Below are 21,860 nucleotides of genomic sequence, written 5' to 3'. Positions count from 1 at the left end.
AAATATTTGAAGCTTGAGTAAAAAAGCAAATATACTGGTTACACAAATCGTCTATTTTATAGATTATCCCAAATACAGTTTAAACTGAAATAATGGGCAGTAACTCGTGGTCTAACTTAAGAGTTTCCTTCAGTATTGAATAGGAATTAACCCCCACCCCCCCGTGTTGTCAATGCTAACATCCTATAGTTGGGTCACACATTTTTCTTGGGCATTGTGAAGAGGCATTCGATTGCCAGATAGAAGGAACATGCTGTTACTCTTGAGTTTAGTAAAGTTGAAATTGTGTTAAACCAGCAATTATAAATGGGAAATGAATACTTCAGGATGATGGCCAGGTATAAATTTTAGGGGAAGAAATCCTACTACTGATATGGTATGGAAGGCGATTTCTCAACTATACGTGTTGTGTGCTGCTGATACCACTAGGTTTTTTTAAAAAATGGAGCATTTTGTTTTAGTCTAAATGAACTTGCTCTTTTCTGTTTCAGATTTGGGATGGTGAAGTATTCCTCTCTCTGATGTAAAGTATTAAGTTCACTTTACAAGCAAATATTGAAACTGTGTAAGCAAATTCTTTGCTGCTTACATTTAGGTGCAAATTCCTCTACCCTATCATGTTACTTTCCCCATCGACACACCTGTCTTCCAATCCAATGGAGAAATCACGAGGAACGTAATTCCCTTAACACATTCTGCACTTTTTTCCCCCATGCCCTATATATAGCACCCCCATGTGGTTTCTCTTTAGTTCAATTTTTTTAAAAGCCAGGTAGCGCTGTTTTTCTTTTAAAAAAGATTTAATTCACTTTCTATTTTTCAGTAACTCGTCAAAAATGAAAATGAGTAATCCACTAAAAGTTTCAGAATCAATTATTTGTTTAAAAAAAACAAATGCTTATCTGGGCGATAATTGGAGATAATTTTGTTTTATAAAATAACTTCATTTGCATTTTGTTAGAAAGTGAACACTCTGCTCTTTGCTCGTTTGTTCGTTTTTTCATGTCCCAAAAGTAATTCATCAGAGTAGATTTTTTTTAATAAGGAAAAACCTGTCCGGTTAGGATCCACAGCTAGTACAATCCAGCCAGCCTGCAAGCCCTACTTTGATTACATAATTATGGGGTGAGAAAAGTTCATTTTCTCCAACAATCCCAAACCCTCTGCAGACCTTGTACAATTTGCCCTATTATGGACTGTACCCAACTCGTTCCATCTACTGAGAGAGGCAACCAACTGCTGGTAAACTTCCAAGATGTTTAAAATCTATGGAAATTCTCCCCGCCTTTCAAAGGCAATCGAGCAAAACCGCACAATATTAATCCCATCCACATTGAAATTTCTGACCAGTTACATTCCGTGGGTGACTCATCTATTTCAACAAGTTTAAACAAATATTTGGTGGAAGTGTGATGTTTACTCCATGTGGCTGCGTTGCTAACGTCTTCTCGTGGAGCATGTTTAAAACTAGCCCTTGTAATGCTTACAATTTTAATCATTTTTAATATTGCAACAGCAATTCTCACACTGGGTGAAGCAGGACTGTTCAATGATCAGTTCTTCTGTTAATATTTTTTGTATCGGTACTTTTTGTCATTTTAAACCATATTAAGCCATAGTTTCAAATATTTGACTGGAAATGTGCAAATCAAATTTGAAACTCGAATTAGGATTTTCTGAGGAAGCATAGGCTCCTTTTAATACATTTGAATATTACAGTCCTATGTTGAGCTCTCTTCCAAAGAAAATGTATTGCAGATAAAGCTTTAATGTGCGTCCAAAAGGAACTAAATCTTGAATAGTAAACTTTTGGCATTTACTCTGCCCTTTTAAACAGCTAAACCAGCAGACAAAGAGTGCAATTGCAACACGCCAAAGCTCTCCTACATTAGGAATGCAGGTCCTCTTGTCTGGTACAGTCAAAGGGTGAGGGTCCAACAGGGAGTGTTGGTGTCCAAACTATGGAATGCATAAGTCAGTGTAAAGCAATTATCACCCAAATTTCCCCCTCCAGTAATGTTGTTAAGTAAATGAAAGGAATAAATACAGAAATCTCCATTACCAAGGAATTAACAAGCTATCAAATTGTAAAACTCTGCACTTTCTCCTATTGGGTGGCAGATTTAGGTATTTATTTTGTAACCAACAAATTTATTGCTGGGGGTCCCCAATTTTAAATTACACTTTGAGCATACCCACTCTTGAGGCTGTATCATGTTCCTTCGTTAGAAGTGCTATTGCAACCTTTTCTTAGGTTGATAAGGCAATGGGCTCAATTCTGTATTTAGTTTAACCGGCTAACCCATTCAGTGCTTTTGCAACGCTGTGGATATTTTAATCGAAGTTTGATGCAGTAGCGCCAAGGATTAATGTGCAGCAATAGAGCAGATGAGTCCAGAGCACATTTCCTTGTTTAACTGATGAAAAATTATTCTCTTATTTTTATAAGATAAGTGATTGTGGAAAAAAGGGAAAGGATGGTCACTTTATTTGGTTGGTTTAGTGGAGCACAAAATGTTAACGTGGTTGTCAAAGAACCACATTTTATATGAGAAAGTACCATTGTCTTAATTCTTCTGCCCCAATGCTCAATCTGCATGGCATTCCTGCAAAGCATCAAGAACATTGTCCCTTCCTGTTTATTTTACTACGGTTTGACCACTATGTGCTGTTTTTCCACAGAACTGGCCATATAGTTCAGGATACAAGTATTGGAGAGTTAGCAGATTGCACTTAACTCCAATGTACTTGTATGTCATTGTATCCCTTGAAGGGATCATGTGTCGGTTCCCCAGATGCTCTCCCCAGCTTGCTAAGGATGCATCTGTTGTACATGTTGAGGAAGATTGTGGTGGTTGCCGCAATGTCACAATAGCCTGAACATTGTCCAGTGCTTTTATTTACCACTGAGAAGCCTCTATAGAAGCTGTATCTATTCACATCCGAGCGATGTGGGAGAAGGTGTGGATGACTTCTTGTACCAATAGAATTAGTTACAATGATCTCATTAACATCTGGCCTTACAAAACAACGACTGGCATCAGCCTCGTGACAGATGGGCTTTGGATGCATTCTCTCAGCCTGGTGAGCTTGGCTAAGCCCGATCCTGAGCATCTTTCTAGGATGCTAATAATATATCATGGCCTTCTGAAGGGCAATTTAGACATTGTCACCTTTAACACTGGGAACACGGTATTAAAATTATCAAAGGAGATTTTCAGTAGATCAGGGCTAGCTTAGTTTCCTCTCCCACACTCTGTTTTGTGGACTGGATATCAAATCCATCCAGTGTTGTTTCTGAGTCTGGTCACTCTCTTCCCCTCCACCCCACATACATCCATGCTGCAATTTTAGGTCCTAATTTGGGCAGCAAAATTAGGCACCTATGGAATATCTGCCACTCCAGGTAATTGATGCAAAAAAGCACCTGGAGTTGCAGTGCTTAGAGGTAGTGGGTCTTCTTTCCATAGGCCTATTCCTCCCATTCTTTCCAACCAGATCTCAGAGCGCACACATCCAAAATAAATCATAGTTCTTTCCACACTACAGACACCCAGACAGTTACCCACACTACCAATCTTGTTTGTCCTAAGCCCTTCCTTCTCCCATCAACAAAAATGCCTCCAATCCATCTGATAAGATTAACTTATTTTCTCCCCCACCCCATCCACCCCGTTAGATTTGGTGAACTGTTCATGGTATATCAAACAAAGATTGAACATAAGCAAACGTTGATTAGGGCTTGACTAGTCCTAATCCAACCTTTCGGTGCCTTGGGACATCCTTCCAATGTGAATGGCGCTTTACAAATGTAATATCTATTGTACACATATCCTCAATCCTGATCTGTGTGTAAACTAATGTTTAATGCACCTGCTAGATGTTAAGGGTTTACTATACACCTCAGCAAACAGAAAACATTTTGCTTATAAAACATATTCTCATCTATTGCACTGAAGTTGCTGACTTGTTTACAATTGCACAGATGACAGTTTTCTTCCAGTACCCCGCCCATGTGAGTGGCTTCTTCGTGGGTGAGCTGTGAAAGTGAGTGTTGGCACACAATTCAATAGTGGGAAAGTAAAATTGCCAAGTTAGTTCCGGAGATCCATGAATCTGTTTTCCACCAGCATTGGGAAACTCATTTTACAATGATTACTGATTTTACATTTCATACTGATTTTTATTTTACACATTTCTTTCCCTACCGCAAGTCTAGGAACACTGAGGTCAACTGTATCCAGCAGAGGCCTTACTGATCTGATCAGTTCAGATTGGACAGAAAACCTACCACAACTGGATGGCTCATTAATAATCAGATCTGTGAGCACAGTTTAGAAAATCAACCAACTTTCATAGTTGGACTGCGGTTTAAAGTTTTCAATTCTTTCTAGAGTTGCTCTACTGTCTCAGTATCTCTTTCTAGCCATTTTATTTGAAAATGCCACTGTGCTGCTGGTTCTGCCTTTTGTCTTCTTCCTGTTTCCTCCAAATGCATAGTCATTCCACTTCACAGTGAAAAAGATCCTGTGAAGCACTTTGAGATGTCTCTGACTTGGTAAGGCACTATTATCAAGTGTAAATTTATTAGGTGGGAACAATTTAAAATCTTATTCCAACCGCGTTTCTTTTTTTTGTTTATCCCAAGCCATGTAAAGTGTGTTTTAAAAACAAGAAGGCTTTTTTTGAATGCTCCAAGCAATGAGGGGGCATCCATCCATCCACTGCTCCTCTAAGTCTCCATGCGTCGGAAGTACATGATATATTTATAGCTATTTTCTCAATATGCTGTAGTATTGTATTACACTGAACTGCTGTTTTTATAAAATCAATTTATCAATGGTAAACAATATGTACAAAAAATCTACATTCTTGTCTATTCTTAATGTTTCGAGGTTCAGGGTAACCAATCATTCATACTGCAATTTTCAACTTCCCTGAACTAATATTCATAAATTAAGCTATTCAGCTACAGATGTCTTGCTTTATGAAAGTTCTCATTTCTTGAAAAACAATTTAATTGATCTTAATTAAATGTTAATTTTTGTATATTGTTAAATGTGCTATTACTTAGGAATGCCAGATTTCTAAATTGGTTGTTGCTTTTTAATTGGTAGATGATTGCAGATCTAATGTATTAATCATACTTAATTTTAATAAACATTTTGTGCTCCAAAACCTACTTGGATTAATGTAATGAAAACATTAAATTTGATACTTCTGCAATACAGTTAATTAAAATGTTGCCAAGGGTTTTTGTGTTGGTTAATTATTTATACATTTTCAAAATAAACAGTACATTTCAATGCATCAAATACTGTACTTTAAACCTAATTGTAATCTGATGCAGCAAATCCTATTCTACAGATGAAATTGAATATTGTATGTCAAAATTAATTGAAGCAGCTGCCTTCAACATTGAAAGATAACCTTTTGATCTAGGTAACAAAGATTTGGAAAGAATTGCTATAGATAATTAACAAATTGTAGAGAATGCAATGAGAGCAAGGAGATTTCTCAGTCGATGGATGATTGTTTGATGACGTGTAAATTTTGCTGACAAAGATTTATTTTTCTTCCTTCTTTAAAAAATCATTTGTCTATTCGATCGGGTGGGGGGAGGAGCAGGGGAGAGAAGACCTATATTCCAACTAATTGATCTGACCATATTGATTTTACCTAAATAAATCAACCAGCACATATTAAACAGAAAAAGTTTTGGCACAGTTTGAAGCAATTGATGGAATGAGATCTTGCTGGGTCTGGTCTGAAGGCAAGTGTGTTCTTATTCTGTACTGCTTTCCCTTTTGACCTTGTTTTTCCTGCTGCAATTGTGATAAATAGTCGGTTAATATTATGAAAGTTATGACATGGCCCTGTATCTTCTTCCGCAGTCGGCCAGCTGTTAGCTGTCTATCAACCACCTGAAGTGGACAAGCAGACCAGGAGTGAATATGTCACTCTTTGATCTGGCAAAGAGCAGCTGCTGATTTATGTACCGGGACTTTGTTCTTCTGTTTTATTTTACTTTCTTTCCTAAGGCAGAACCACAAAATCTGGTGGAAAACTGCTCTGTTCACTGCAACATCAACAAGCTCTGACAACTGCAACAGGCTTTGGTTGGCTCAGAGACAGCTCTCAGGCATCTCTTCTGACACTCACCTTTCGAGATTCAGTTGTTATTGTTCAATTTAACTTCTGTACATTCAATGGACTCCAGCCAATAAGCCTGGGGCATCAACACACCTGTATGAAAGAAGCCTTATTGTGGCAACTATCTACGTCCAACCTGCACACACACTACCTATTTCCATACCAAGAAAGAATGCACCATCCTCCCCAATGGCAAATCTTGCCTGAAGTGCACTTCATATTTCTGTTGACCTCTAATACCTTAACCGCAGTCAAGAACGTTTATTTTTTAATAAAAGCTATATGGCCCAAAGAAGGGGATTAAAGAGGTCACTTTACATCTGTCGGTCACATTTATCTCACATGATCCAAAGTAAGAAAAAAAACTGAATGCAGATCCTTTTCTTAGGGGAACTCTTAATGGAGCTCAGGATAAATGTTTATCTTTGCTACCATGATATATATATGTTGCAAGGGTAAATTTTCCACTTGAGGTGTATTGGTGTACTTCCAGGCAACTTGTAATTCATAATGTACCGAGTTGGGTTTTTCAGGACTTAGTGGAACTTTCTGCCAACCAATCTTGTGTAAATTAAATGTTTTATCATTTATAATTACACAGTAGACCTAACAGCTCCATTTTCAAGCACTCATGTTAGGTTATTTAATTGGATTAAAGATTACATTAATGGATTTATCCAGATACTGTAAATCTTTCATATGCTGAGCTTGGATCTCAGTATTTGAATTTCATTCAACATGATATATACACCTAGGAACCTAAAAAACACCTTTACTCTGGCAACAGACTGGAAATGCTTTATACATTGTACTTATCTTGCTCTTTGTTTCTATTTTGTGCTTAGTTTGTCCTACTTTTTGAAACCACTATTTCGGGTCAATAAACTGAAGTGCCTGACCTCCAAGTACTCCTGCAAGTGTCATTCAGAATAAGAGCAGTGAATCAGGAGCAGAGTGGAAAATATCTCAATTATGGGACTGATTGACTCCACAGAGAGTTGCTGCTCTGTTATTATTGTAGGCAGCAAACAAGCTGAACTATGCATTGCCAGGGTTCAAAATTACTATTTGCTGAGTAACGGTAGCAGGGCAATTCTATACAAGACAAGAGTAAAATGATAATTGTTTGATCAATAGTGCCCAAAGTTGTTCCCCTGCCCAATAACCTATACTCAAAAGTCACATAAAATGCCCATTTAATTCTACCTGAGTTCTTTGTAAACCATTGTCTACATGGGAAAATTTGTACATTTGCCAAGCAATGCTCAACAGCCAAATCAAAATGTACTGCATGAGAGTGAAATCTAGTCCTTGACATTATTGCTTCACTTATAAGCATGTTTATACTTGTCTTGAATTATTTTAGGAACTATTACCTAGGATATAACTGAAAATACTGAAGTAGGGAAAGGGACTGGAGCTAAATTTGATCATTTTTGCAGTGAATCAGCTGAGGAAGTAGATGGTAAACTACCATTGTCCTTTATGAACATGGATGGCGGAGGGGCGGGAGGGGGGAGAAATCAAACAGTTTTCTGGGTCCAGATCGCTTTCTGAGACCTCCTGCAATTGGCATGTCAAGTGAGGACCAAACCTGGATCAACTGTGATGACATTTCTCGAGTAATCCTTGCATTTGATAGAGCTCCTTTTCACTTCGGGAGGATGTCTCAAAGTGCTTCACAGAATTTTGTGTAAAGCAAAGTGGCTATATTTTGTAGGTGAACATGGCAGCCAATTTGCACACAGCAATGTCCCACAACCAGCCATGAAGTCAATGACTGATTTTATCTGGGGGATTGTTGACCAGATCTGGTGATCTACTGACACTCGCTATCCAAGATCACCTAAAGAATGATCATCTTAGTAAGTTACTAGAAGGTTACCTATACTCATGAACATTTCACACTGCCAGTGCCTTCAGGAAAGGAAATGGGTGGGTGGGGGAGAAAGAGAGTTGACAAAAAAATTCCAATCAGACTTCTGACAAATCCCAAAGCAAAGCCCACAAAGCCTAACTGTTGAGTGCAAATGAAAGCAGATACTGGTTGCAGAACTAGTGTGTCAGTTTCATCCCTAAGGCCACTGAGTCAGGTTTTCAGATTCAAACAACATTAGTAAACGTGCACTTTCTCCACTTTTTCATTCCTGCTAAGTCTCAAATCTTTTAGTCTTAAAGCTACTCTTCAACGTATTGCTTTCTAATTTATAAAAAATTAATACGTTTTTCAACTCCGCTTGCTAACATCTTGTAGAAAATTGCTGATCTTTTATAAAATGCACTGTACCTTGTAAAGCGAAACACCCAGGCCCTTTTTGAGATGGTTTGAGGATATATGAAAGGATATATGAAATATTCACTTCTTTTACCACCCCCCCCCCCCCCCCCCCACTCCTTGTTTATAACTTTGCTGTCTTTCAGGTGATTTTCTGCAAGCCATTATGTTTTTAACACTGCAACAATACAGCTGATGTCTTCACAAACTAGGTATCCCTGCGACCGATATGTGCACTTGCCAAAGTTCAATGCCGTAGAATTTACTACCACATATGCATACCACACTGGCCACGTGTAGCAGTATCAAATGTTGATACAGTAGCATGTTTATAAAAATTTGTATTCCTCACTAGAGTTGATGTGAAATAGATTTCTACAGCATCCTAAAGGGACACGATTTTAGATTTGTCACTGCCATCCATAGGATGTTTATGCACACTCATCAGCCTTTTTTTGCAGAGAACCAGAAAACATTGTTGTATTTTGATTAAACTTTATGTAAGCAAAATAAGAAGAAGGAAAGTAAAACTAGTGATTCAGTTTGTTTTTGAAAAGTGCTATGAGTAGTTTCGTATATAAAAATGTTTTTAAAGAATTTGGATACAGTACTTTTTGAAAAAATATTGAAGTTGAATTGAGCCAATGCAGCTTTAGACATGAGGAAAGCAATATCAACAGAAAATACATTTGAAATGTTTTCAATGTATACTGTATTGAACATTTTCTTTAAAAAAGCAGATTATTGTGCTGTTTCCCCCCACCCCCCACCTTTGCACACGAATGTTTGACCAATGCAGACCACAGTTTTGTACACCAGGGATAAGTAAACTGATGTCTAGACTTAATCACTTAAGACAGGTGACTATTAGTCTCGGTCCCTGCGGTGACAGCCTGTTAACTAACTAGCTGTCTGTTGCACGTTAATATTTTTAGTTCCTCTTCTACTGAAGTTCCATCCGATTCACAAAATATGCCTATTTGAAGCCCTCAAAAGTCTGTATGGGGAAAGAATGAAACAAAACCTTACTACAGTAACTTTGCAATCTTAAGCAAACATAAAACAACTGAGCTGATTATGTAATGGATGTATTTTTCTTCTCTGTCTTGACTGTTGGAAATCCATTGCCAGCAGTTAAGTAAAGGAAGAGAGTAATTAACGCGTTCTCAAACCACACTACACATCAGAATGTCTGATTACATTGGATAAGATCAGACCTTGGCTAGAATCTCTAATTCAATTTAACCTTGCATTTTACCAAAACAGTGCTTTACCTATATGTATCTGTATACCACAGGCCCCGCCTTCATTAGTTTTAATGTCACTGATCGCTTCCTTTTGAGCACGTTATCACTTGTAAAACTGACAGGTGGTAAACAACTATAATTATTTCAGATTCCTTTCTTGAATTCACATCTGCAAAATCCAATGCTGATATCGGCACTGTTAGCTATTTATCTTTCAAAATGTGGCGTTTATGCCAACAATGTATTTGACAATTATATGTATGATAAGAAAGTGGAAAAGTACATACACTTTAAATGAGCTACACATAATTGTAGGGATCTAAAAGTGAATTGATCTATCTGGCATTTCCATCCAATAATGCCCCAGGAGGAGGATATGCTTGAAAAGTTTCCAACTAGAACAGGTCAGACAGTGGTTTGTCAGAGGTTCCTGCCCTGCCAGGCATAAAAAGGTCTTACTGAACTCCCAGGATCATAAATATGAGTTCTGGTTCAGAAAAGATTTTTATCCGTGCAGTAACAAAGGTACAGTATATTGGAAATGTGTGTAATTTCAATAACTGGACCTGTTCTGCCAGTAGTTACATTTCTGACTTTACTGTAAGATTCTGTGGATGCCTGAGCAATACTTTCTAAAGGAAGGCTGTTGTAGGAGATACATGACCACTGCCCAACCTTCAAATTTGGCTTAAATTACAGTATTCCCTTTAAATGTATTTACAATGTGCATCAACCTAAAGTAAAATGTACAATATTGCAATTAGCACGGACAAAACCTAGCATTAATCAAAAGCTAGCTTTGTTCTAAAAGTGTATAAATAATGCTTTAATGATGCTATTTTTTTTACAATTAATGATTGTATCTAGTCTTATTTTTATTTTTTGTTTTTTCCAAGGCTGTATATTACAAATACAATATTTTGTAGATATTGATACAAAAAATAAAAATCATGCAAAAAAAGATGAGCTGAAGATGCACTTTCCCCTTAAAGATTTAAGAGCAAATGGCTATTGTATTTGATCATCAACTTTTACTTCTAAGTACATTATTCCTATAGCTGTTAGCTCAAAAATATCTGGCTGACTCTATGCACTACTATTTTTTTTAAATTGTTCCTTTTTATAGCTTATAGCCTTCGATGGCCTTTTCATCTGAGTGATGCAGTTTTTGGCCACAAATCTCACTGCTATTCCACTGTGTGACATCTTCACTCGTTTGCTGCTACTCATTAACAAACAATACTGCTGTGAAATTGGTTTAATGACAAAGTAATAAAATTGCTATTCAACTCACAGATTGCCTCAGGCTTTCCAAGCTCCTACAAGGCTTACACTGTGTGCCAAGATGCATTAAGCTGCTTATTTGTGTACACTGCATCCTTCACTCGTTTCAGTCTATTTTTCTCTGTCTATATTGAATACGGTTTTCTTACTGCCACCCACCTTAAAATTAAAGTTGATTTATGCATGCAAGTTGTGTCACATTGACTCTGATCATGCTGGATGCTACAGATATTAATAAGAAAAACTTGTTACCTCAACTCCCAAAACTAGCTTTAATATAAATTCCCTGTTCAGATATTATAATATAGCAATATTAGCTCATAATTTCAACCTGCCTCTAAGCAATTGAATAATCCTTTCTCATTTCACTTTTTTTTGTATATTAGGACATCTTGCTTAACGTATTAAAGAGCCCATGTGATCTGGCATTTCAGAATTACAAGCCATAAACATCTGTTTACATAACATTTTGACGTGACGCTGATGTCACTGACGTCATCAGATTGTTGGCTGCTGCTCAGACAGCAAGCAACCAGTTCGGAGGTGAAATGCTGCTGTTGCTGTTTTCAGCAGAAACCAGACTGGCTTTGACTGGGTGCGTAATGTCATTCCAACCACTATAGTCACACCAAATATAGCCCCCAAGCTATTGTCAATGATATGGCAGCATGCCCTCACCAACCCCCCCCACAAGATGACATGGCTCCTTTAAGTATCAGTTTGTGTTTTGCTTTGGCTATTTGAAGGTTTTATTAATACAAGGTGCACACATACCTACAAAGCCATCACTGCTGCCACCTGTTTTCTATAACAAGAGCTCATTTCTAAAACTACTTGGTTACCATTTCTGGGGGCCAGAACCAAGCCGAGATTTATGATTGTCAGACAATGGTGAAATAACGAAAGTGCTATGTAACAGGTGGGTCGTTCCTGCTACTGATTAGCAGTCAACATTTTTTTATTGCAGTCCTATGAAGAATTGTAAGGATATTTTTAGTTTAATCAAAAAGCTTTTCTTTTCTTTGAATACAATCAAAAAGGGAACCTAACATTTCAATTGATTTAAGCGTTTAGCTCGCAACCAGGAGGCTGTGAATAGGTCTCCCAGAGCCGCCTGTCCCTTCAACTTGCCTCTTTCTGTTCAATGAGTTATCGGTTCTGGACCGGACCCCTGGATGGAACTCAGCACAATAGCAACAGAGTTTCCATCTCCAAAGGGAAGGAAAGGCTGACATTATCCATTTTACCCCTATTTAAATTGTGCATCATGCTGGCGTGTTGTTAACAAGCGACGTGAGAAAAACAGTGCCACAATATCCATCTTTCCAATTCAAGTGATGGCTTTGGGAAGGACATGGGAGTGGGGGGGGGGGAAATAGAGCAACAAAATATTGATCCTTCACTACAGCATCACTGAATTCAGATGATATTCCCAATCCCCCTTTATAAGGCATACACCACATATCAAAAAATAAAAAATAAAGTAGCGGTATCTGTACAAAATATCCCTACACTAAGTTTGCTCCACCATTCTGTATATCTATGTATTGAAAATCATTCATGTTCTACCTACAAGAAGAGCTGATGATTTTGAAGTAGGAGAGAACAATCAGGAGGGTGGAAAATTAGTCAGTCTCTGAGGGCATGAAGTACAAGATGGGGCATGAGTTGTGGGGTAGACAAAAGAGGATAAAGCACACATTTGGGAACTAGTCAGTGGTCAATGAGGGAATTCAGGGATGCAGAGCAATATACTACTGTCTGGACTGAGAAAGATCAGGTGTTTACAGTGCTGTAAAATGATTTAATGATGCAAATGCAAGTAGAAATTCTGGTAATAACTGGCAGCTACCTGACTTTTGGGAAGAAAAAATACTTTATGAGTTAAATTTATCAAACGGTAATTGCTGAGTTCCATGGCTAACAAAAACAATTGTTACTGTTAATGTCCTAGTTAACAAGAGTGAGTTAATTCTAGGATCTAGTGGCAAAATCAATCTCTTAATTAGCATGATCAAAATTGGGCTGATCATCTCATCTATGGTTCAATCTCTCCTATTGCATTTCTATCACAAAACTGCAAAGTTGAAGAGTTAAAACTGTTGCTGTGCATAACCTTTCAGAACGTATCTGTTTAACGCTGACATCCTACTTGGCTAATCTTTCGGTTCCATTAAGAAGTTGGTAAACTGAACCTGTGTACTATGTGTCACCACAGGCTTCAGATGCAGAAGATTGCAGTGTAAACACACTGGGGTATAAGTCACTGACCCCTAGTGTTCCTTTCATAGCAAATTGATAGCATAATTTTATTATGCTCTGAATGACGACTACAGGGAATGTGCAGGATCTGCACAACTCTACATATAATCCATTTGACTAAATGTAACACTTCCATTAGATGAGGGTATAATGAAAGTAGTACTGGATGCCAGCAAGGACTATAGCATTTCAGTTTTCAGATCTTGTCAAAAGGGCACACAATAAATCATACATATAGCTTATTAAATGTCATAGACAGGTGATCCAACAGGGAGCCCAAGGAGGGTGCTTATATTGCAAGATGACTTCTGTGTCATATGATATGTATTCCTCAGAGTACTAAGGTCAGAAAATCTTTCCATGGATTTTAATAAGCTACTTATTACCGTCTTTTGATGCTAATTATTTGATATATCCTTTGGTACTTGTCCATTAATATTGAACTGGCAGCCATATTTTAACAATGATTGGGTATCATAATCATTGTTCATTTTGATATAATTGACGTACTTTTTAACGAAAACCTTAAGAATGTCAGGATTAGGATGAAACAACTAGGAAAAGATAAGTCTTGTTGGCTCTATTATCCCTTGTATATTGGTCAGGATGGAGAGAGAATTTTCCAATTTAGGATATTGAGCACTTATAATGACTAATGCGGTATCAAGGCCTAATTTATATTAGACAGATAAATTAACAAAACTTAATTAATTACTGTATTAAATCTTTAAAATTGAGGCTTATTTTAAAACTTTGCAGATTCGTCGCTGTCATCTCGTGATTAAAAATAAATATGAGGCAATTAAAAGGTGTATATATGAGTGGTTGGTAAGCTCATAAAATAAAACTGCAGTGCACAAATGCAGCATGGAATCATCTGTTTGTACCATAAGAAGCCATGCTGCAATGCCCAATTTAGGGCATTATAAGTTCTCTTCCCAATATACAGACTAAATTTTTAAAATATATTTTTTGACTGCATGGATAACAGTTTAGAGCACATACTAACCACTGAGTAACCCAGAAAGATTAACTAAATCTGTGCATGTATGCAGAATTTGGTATCTGTCATCATTCATCATATAGAGGGATAAGATAAATTTCACACCATATGCTATTAAACACTGATTCTTGGCAAAAGCCTGGATTTAACCACCACAATATTTTCCCATGAGTCATAATTTAATCCAAAGATGTTTTCACAACAAGCAGATAAACTCAAAAAGAAACAGTAATTTGACACTAGAAAGCAAAACCTCAGTCTTCAGGTGCCATCCGATTTTAAAATCCTATATAGGACTAAAATTCCCTAAGTATGCACACCCCAGAGAATTAAGTAAATCTTTTTAACTTTACAACTGAAACAACAAAATCTTTCATCCCACCTAAAGAAAAAGTAAGTGAACATATGTGATATGTAAATTGCATTCGATCAATCTTTGATGGCAATACAAAGGGCTTCACAACGTTTTCAGCTTCACTTTATACAGCGTAGTCTAAATATTGCTCCCTGTCTTTCTTTCTCTCTCTCTATAACAAATGAACATTTAGGTAAACTCCAAGGAATCACCAGCCCAGTTCTGCCAGCTGTGTGAGAATGATGCACCACTTGCTGATATCAAAACAGTGCTTCCTTGTGGCTTCTCCAAGCCTTGATTGTGCGGCTCAGACAAAGGAATGATTCAGCATCTCCCCTCTCATGTGGTTGCTGGAAATTAAAAACAACTGCTGCAGCTCACTGTCACTAGCCATTAATTTGCTGACATCAAATAAGGAAGCTGTTAAAATTGATTACAGTGAAAGCACTTGTGCAAAAAGGTGTTTAGTTCAGTAAACAAAAATTACATTGAATGAGGTGGGAGTGGGGTTGGGGGGTTCCATTCATTTAGCCACTTGTTATATATTTTTTAAAAGAAATGGCCAATCCCTATATTCTGGACAGGTGGTTTTTGAATACTGCAACATGTTCTGATTGGTTCAGTGACAACTGTTATGTTTTCCCTTTTTTTTAACAAAACCCTTCCTTCACTTTTGACTTTCAACTCGCTAACCAACGTAAAGCGTTGTATATAATTAAAAGAAATTACAATGTCAGCTGACGAATGTCAAGCCTGTAATTTTAATGTAATAGTTGAGCAGCTGGCTCTCAGTGTCCCTGATTCCTTAAGATATAGTAAATTAGCAAACACAAAAATATACAGAGGCACATCATATCTCAAAAAGACATAATATAAACTGTTAAATCAAATTACTTTGTCAAACCAACAGCTTTAACTTCTCTTGAACCTGTGCCACTTGTAAATCCATTTCAAGGCATAAATATAATTGTTGATTTTTTTGTGAAAAATTAAGACCGTTTGCAAAACAATTCCATAATTTTGTCTTTCATCTTCGCGTTCGGCAGTTTATTTCTGCATAAGTCATCCTGACAGAACCTAAGCAACTCAATTTTCTGCTTCTGTAGCTAGGCGTATTGCCTTCTACATAGCACTAGCATGAAAAGGCCGTGGCTAAGCTTTGGTTACTAGTGTAATTGAAATGCTATCCACACTATAGGGTGCATTAAAGTCAGATAACAGCAGTTCCTGTGGCCAATTTAAGTAGCTTGACTTCCCTGGGAAAAAAAATTGCCTGACAGATAAGGCAGACAAACTGGCTAATTCTCCAGGCATGTCTCTCATTGTGATCCTAGAAAAATGAAAAAAAAATGAATCACAGAACCACAAAATCAATTGACCCTCAGGTTGCTCATCAGGCACGGAGTCCGATAAACCTAAAAGCTTCGTTAATGTCTGCCTGCCTGTATCCCACAGATAGAGCACTTTGTAAATGAACCTGCTTTGATAAATATATTAAGGAAAGCTGTGAATAAAAGGAAAGTCTTCTCATTTGTAAATACAACCTCTGCTACATGGAATTATAATGATAAAATGGGGTTCCATGTAATTAAGTTTGTATAAGACCTGAAATCCGTGCAAATACCTTCCCTGAATTTTGAAAGGAAACTGTCAGTTCAATTAATCTGAACATCACCCGAGAATGTACTGAACAAAATTAAGCTGCAGATAAAACCCAGCCAGTATTTTGATAAGTAATTCCTGTATCATTTCTTTGGTACTGTGATCATTTTATTTAATCCAACCTTCCCCCCCATTCCAAGTTATGTGTTAAGCCATCTACAAAGGGATGACTTGTATGACTGCAGTAGCAGTAATCCATCATATCACACATGTAAAATGGGGAGTAGGGGGGTAAATATGTTTTTTTTTAAAATCGATAGGAGGAGGGGAAGAGAAAACTGCATTGCCTTTTGAAATACTACTCGATATTTTTTAAAAAACCACTGAAGCTACAATGGGATATCTCCTATCCAGCATACTCCGGTCTGGTATTGCATGTTTGTGCACTAAACAGTTTCATATCTGAGGGAAAAAAGACTGTGTTATTTACAAATCAAAGAGTGCCTCCAGCAGAAAAACAGAGATATGTCACTCACCAGTTGTTCACTTGTAGGATTGTGAGTCCTGTGTCTTGGGCTAACTGTTTCTTCTGCTCCTCTGATGGGTATGGATGCTGCACAAATTAAAATGAATAACAAAAAAATCAGTAATAGATGTAGAGAGACACAAAATAAAAACTGGTGCTAATTTAATCCAATCTAAACGACAAAGGGATACCATTTCAATTTTTTTTTAAAAATCACAGAGATGGAAGATAATGCTCACCAAATATGGATTTTTAGAAATGAAATAAATTATATTGATTGCTAGGTGTTGACACTTTTTTGGATTGGCCTCTAGTCCTTTTGAAAGCCATGTAATTGCAGGAGGCTTTCCTCATCTTACCCTGTCCACATTAGTAATGACCCCTCGCTACTACTAAACCACTAATAGTTTTCAGCAGAGGCGAAAGAAATGAATAGGATGAATCTAAATTCACAGTTGGTAATTTGCATTGTGTAAGGCTGCCTCAGCCACTTGGTCTGCTACTGGTCATCAATCGTCCGCTGTCAGGTGCTGCACTATTCCACAGTGATAAATACCCTTCCTAACACCAGAATTCATCCAAACAATGTAATTGTCTTTTATTTTCTACTCAGTAATGAAGATAATTAATGGTTTAGACAAACAAGAATGATATTTCATCAAGAAGAGCAGTGGATGAAATCCAAAGGCTTAAGTGAAAAATTTTGATTGACGAAAAATACATATTTCTGAATAATTTATCCATATATCACCACTGTTCTGGACTGCAGACCCCAACATATTATTTACTATACATTATTAACATATGTATTTTCACCCATAAATCATCAGTCAATTTTCATTCTCACTGTACTGAAGCCCAAGTATTCCAGTAAAATGACAGTAGAGATGACAATAAGGTGTTAGTATAAAACCAAGATTAACTGTCGTAGGAAAAGCAACACATCTCCAGGTAATGCATTTATGTTATGTATATGGCCATTTGAAATCTCTAACCCATTAATTTTCTGGCCTAGCCATCCTGTAGCAATTGAAGTTTCCCAGTGGAATACATGCTAGAATATAGTAACAATGATGATGGATCACTTCATCATTGTGGAACCAGACTGTGGTGAATTAAGGACACAGGTCATAGGTTTGGCTGTCCTGGAACCACTCTGCACTGATGAAGCACTCTCAGAGGTGTAAAATTGTAGCTGCACAATGTACACGTTTAACCAGATATTCATTTACACCTTTTACTGCAGCAGATTCCAACTGAAATGCACCCCCCACCCTACCCCCACCCCATTTTCAAGATAATGATGACTTTTAATTAATTAGCATTGATTTTTTTTCCCTGTATTTGATTCAGGATTTTTTCTGCACCACATTAATTATTTTGATTCTTAACTGGCTGTGTCAGTTTACGCTTTGCAGTATGTGGATCCGAGTATTGCTACTTCCTGACAACAGCCAAAAACAGGCAGGAATGTTGTATGACTCACTTGGCCTTGCAGGCTTTTACTACTAAACATGGAGAGGTAGCAAAGCTCAGGCATTCATACTGCAGCAAATAGCTTGACTTGCATGCTGGCTCAACTGTGCTCGCAGGCCACAGAATCACAATTATGGCAGCTACATTGAATGGCTTTAGCAATTGTGTCGAGAGAGGGGGGAGGGGGGAACAGTTATCATTTCATACACTTCAAAGGCCATACTCAAAACCCAGCAGCAGTGTAGTGCTTTTGTGAACAGGGCTCTCCCATAGAATACAGTACTGCCCCCTCAACAATAGCTGACTCCTCTCCTGTTCCTGCCTGGCTTCTAGCCAGATGCCTGTTTGCTTTACACCATTAATTTATGTTCACTGAGATGGTGCAAGGTTCTAGAGCAAGGTTTGCTATCAATTTGCTTTTCAAGTTGAGTCTGTGGCTGCCATACTTTGCGAAAATACCCCTGAGGCTTCATACAGAAAGCTACTATCAGTACTCATCTACCAGGTTAAGGTGAAATGTTGTCATCTCCCAGTATCATCATGCATGTATAATGAATGTGTGGAGATAAATGTCCAGTTGTTGCCTTAACATGTAGTTTTAAGAAAAAGTGAAATGTCCACCAAATACAGGAAATAATCTATAAATTACCTGTTTACCCAATAGTCATAAATTCATAGAAAATGCACACTTCACTCAATCAGCAAGTCCTCTGGATAAACATCAACACCAATTTAATGGCTTGTGCTCACATTGTAAACCCGATCTCAACAGAGGCAAATCTGATTAAAAACAAACCCAGCCCTATTCCAGAAACAAGCAGAGACTTTGACTACTCTATTCCACAAAACAACTTTTTTTTGAAGATGTGATAAGTATTCACAAAGAACGTAACAAATGCTGCCAAGTGTAATTTGCTGTGATTTCAGGTGTTCCAATCTATGAACATTTTTTTCCAAAAAAATTTAGCCAACAGAAAAGTACGTTTCTCACTACCCCACCACCACCCATTTTGTATCCATGGCATGTATAGATTAGTTTTATTTTTAACTTTGAGGCCAGAATATTCATCCCTATGTATTATTGTTTTTATGATCCATATATACGGCACTGTCATTTTTACATGGTGTAATTTTTAGGGTTTTTTGCATTCCGCTGATATCAAAAGTAACTTCACAGAAATAACATTGCAGAATTTGGCAGTTTACCATTGGTGGCGCATTCACCTGCCCGACAGCTGAGAGTGTAACTCTGGCTGGCTGCTCATATCTCTGTTAAGCTTTACCAAGCAGAACAGTATTTTAACTGGACCATATTATACCCTTTCCCCACACCCCAGAAATACTATACATTAAACATCCCTCAATTCCACCGACTAGGAAAAGTTGTGAATAATTTTCACACTAGAGAGGGGAAAAAATCGCCCTCTGTTCCCTGCTTTCTGCAGAAAAACTTTTCTTGTGAAAAAAATTGCTCAACAGAAAGAATCTGAATCATACATCGCAAGCACTGATGGCTAAGGATGACAGTTTCATCCTGTACCCTAAATTACTGGATCAGTGTAACCAGAATTTATGACAGGCAGACACTGGACTTCACATAGCTCACATATTAGACCATTAGGCATCTAACTACCTCTGAACAATTTCAATGCATTATCTCTCCTTCTCCCTGGGGCGCAAACTTCACTCTTCCATACTTTTAATATATTTTGTCTGCATGAAGCAGATCGAGTTATTACATGCCAGAAGAACACAGCAAACACCAGTGTCCTGGCTGTGAAATGCAGCAATTGTTATTTCAGCATGCCTACTTCATGGGCAGTAAAACAGATAAACACCGACACGGGTAAACTTTATTTAGGGATCACAGATTTACTCCTGCCTGTAGCTTAGTGGGGTGTTTTTTACACAAATTTACAATGCATCAAAATCTTTGCTCGAAGGAAATTTCAGTATTTTTGTTTACAAGACTTGCACGCAAGGAATTCCCAGGTCTTAATTTTGAGGAGAAGTCTGCAGTGACCTCAAACATTAGTGGTTTCCATGCAAATCACCTCCAGTCAGTGGTTACGAGACGTTTTACTAGAAACCTCTGCTGGCAGCTCCTCAAATAAAGAGCACAATAAAACATGCATTGATTTGCTGCTAATGTAAAGGGATGGAAACAGCATTAGGAAAATATTCATGTGAAGAGCATTGGACTTGTAAACGCTCCTTTTTACATATACTACACGTTCAGCGCTGATTCAGTGACAAATTGACACCAAAAGTGAGGTGTAAAGTATGGTTTTAAAAGCTGTGATTTGATTTTTGAGCCCTCTCCTGAAATCACCTATGTGTGTGTGATGGTTTTGGTATTGAATCAGTATAAATCGGGCTCTACTGCACCCAATTTTATTTTAAGATTAACTTTAAACTTAGATAAAATTACATTTTAAAAGTTTTCAGGCAGTCTTTGCTTTGAAGGTTTCTTTTTTATTGTTTGGTCCTCGGCTTTACCGCTTCCAGCTCTTCCACATTTTTTAAAAAAATTAACTGGCATTCAGTGCCTATTTGTGCAACTCAGCACATGTACAGAGCAGTCCTCAGCTCCAGACGGGAGTGAATCGCAACAGGAAATAAAATTCCGGTTTTGCGGTCTGAATCACTCTTCTGTTGGAAGGGTTGTCACATCGCTTCTGCAGTTAAAGGAGCATTAGAAACAGACTGATAAAAGAAATCTTTGGGTAAAGATTCTTGTGAGCGTTACAAGCAGCGTCTTTGGTGATGCGCGATTATAATGGGAAATCCCATTAGTGGTCGACTTCGCGAAAAGCAATGAGCGTAATACTCATCGGAATTTTCCCCCATTTCAATCTTCCAATAAGATTATGCACTCACTTTATTTATTAAAACAAATCTTCAAACGGGACTTATTGGATATGAATGTAATGTTCCACCTTGCGGTCTCTGTGAGACAAAAAATACTATGAACTAATGAAGACACTGAAAAGCGTTGCTTGCCTTCAAAACCGGTTGGTTGTGGGATTAAGTCACAGCACTCAAATACACCTTTCACAGTCGGGATTAATTTCATCAAGTTTTACAGTTGACCTCCAAATGAAAGGGCATTTAACCTCAGAGGAAAGGAAAAAAACTGCAAGCTCTCATCAATATAAGCGTATGTAACCTCTCTCAGAAACCAGTACTATACTAGAAAAGCCCTTAATATTGACTATCACTCTGTACCAGCTAGAGGAGACTTGGTCATACAACACATCTTGCAGGGGAAATAATTGCAGGTTGGTTGGGGGGTAGCCAAGTGTAATAATGTAACAAATGATGTGGATTGCTAGAACTATTTGGGGAGTTCAAAAAGGATTGTACATTTTCTACGCTACCAGGTTGCAAAGTCTGTTTTACCAAATACATTTCTGTAGTGGTAGTGATAATCCTACAAAGAAAAAAACAGCAAAGGTCAGATTGTTGAGAATTTCCAACAGAATGGCACTCAGGAAGCCTACCCAGAGGGTCGCAATATTCCGACTACTTTATCCCAAAAGTGTGATTCCATTTTGTCTGTTCCATGATATTTATCATTATATGTCACTGTAACTGGGGAAAACATACGCGAATGTAAATGTTTTTAAAAACATTTAAGTTGTAATTTCTTGTTATGGGAAACAGTGTACAGTTGA

At 37.6% G+C, this 21,860-nt stretch overlaps 1 protein-coding gene across 10 annotated transcripts in view; it reads right to left on the bottom strand.

Annotated features, from left to right (window-relative positions):
* The window catches only part of meis2a (Meis homeobox 2a), an 83,023-nt gene that overhangs the window by 10,565 nt on the left and 50,598 nt on the right, over positions 1-21,860 (bottom strand). For all 10 annotated transcript variants that reach the window (XM_007888040.2, XM_042337918.1, XM_007888041.2 and 7 more), the window contains one exon: positions 16,718-16,794. In XM_007888040.2, the coding sequence (XP_007886231.1) occupies positions 16,718-16,794 (77 nt within the window). The remainder of the gene's footprint in view (positions 1-16,717; positions 16,795-21,860) is intronic.

This window comes from Callorhinchus milii, unplaced genomic scaffold, assembly GCF_018977255.1.
Source record: "Callorhinchus milii isolate IMCB2004 unplaced genomic scaffold, IMCB_Cmil_1.0 Scaffold9, whole genome shotgun sequence".
Taxonomy (NCBI): Eukaryota; Metazoa; Chordata; class Chondrichthyes; order Chimaeriformes; family Callorhinchidae; genus Callorhinchus; species Callorhinchus milii.
Note: the sequence above shows the minus strand (reverse complement) of the source record. Positions and strands in the feature narration are given on the sequence as shown.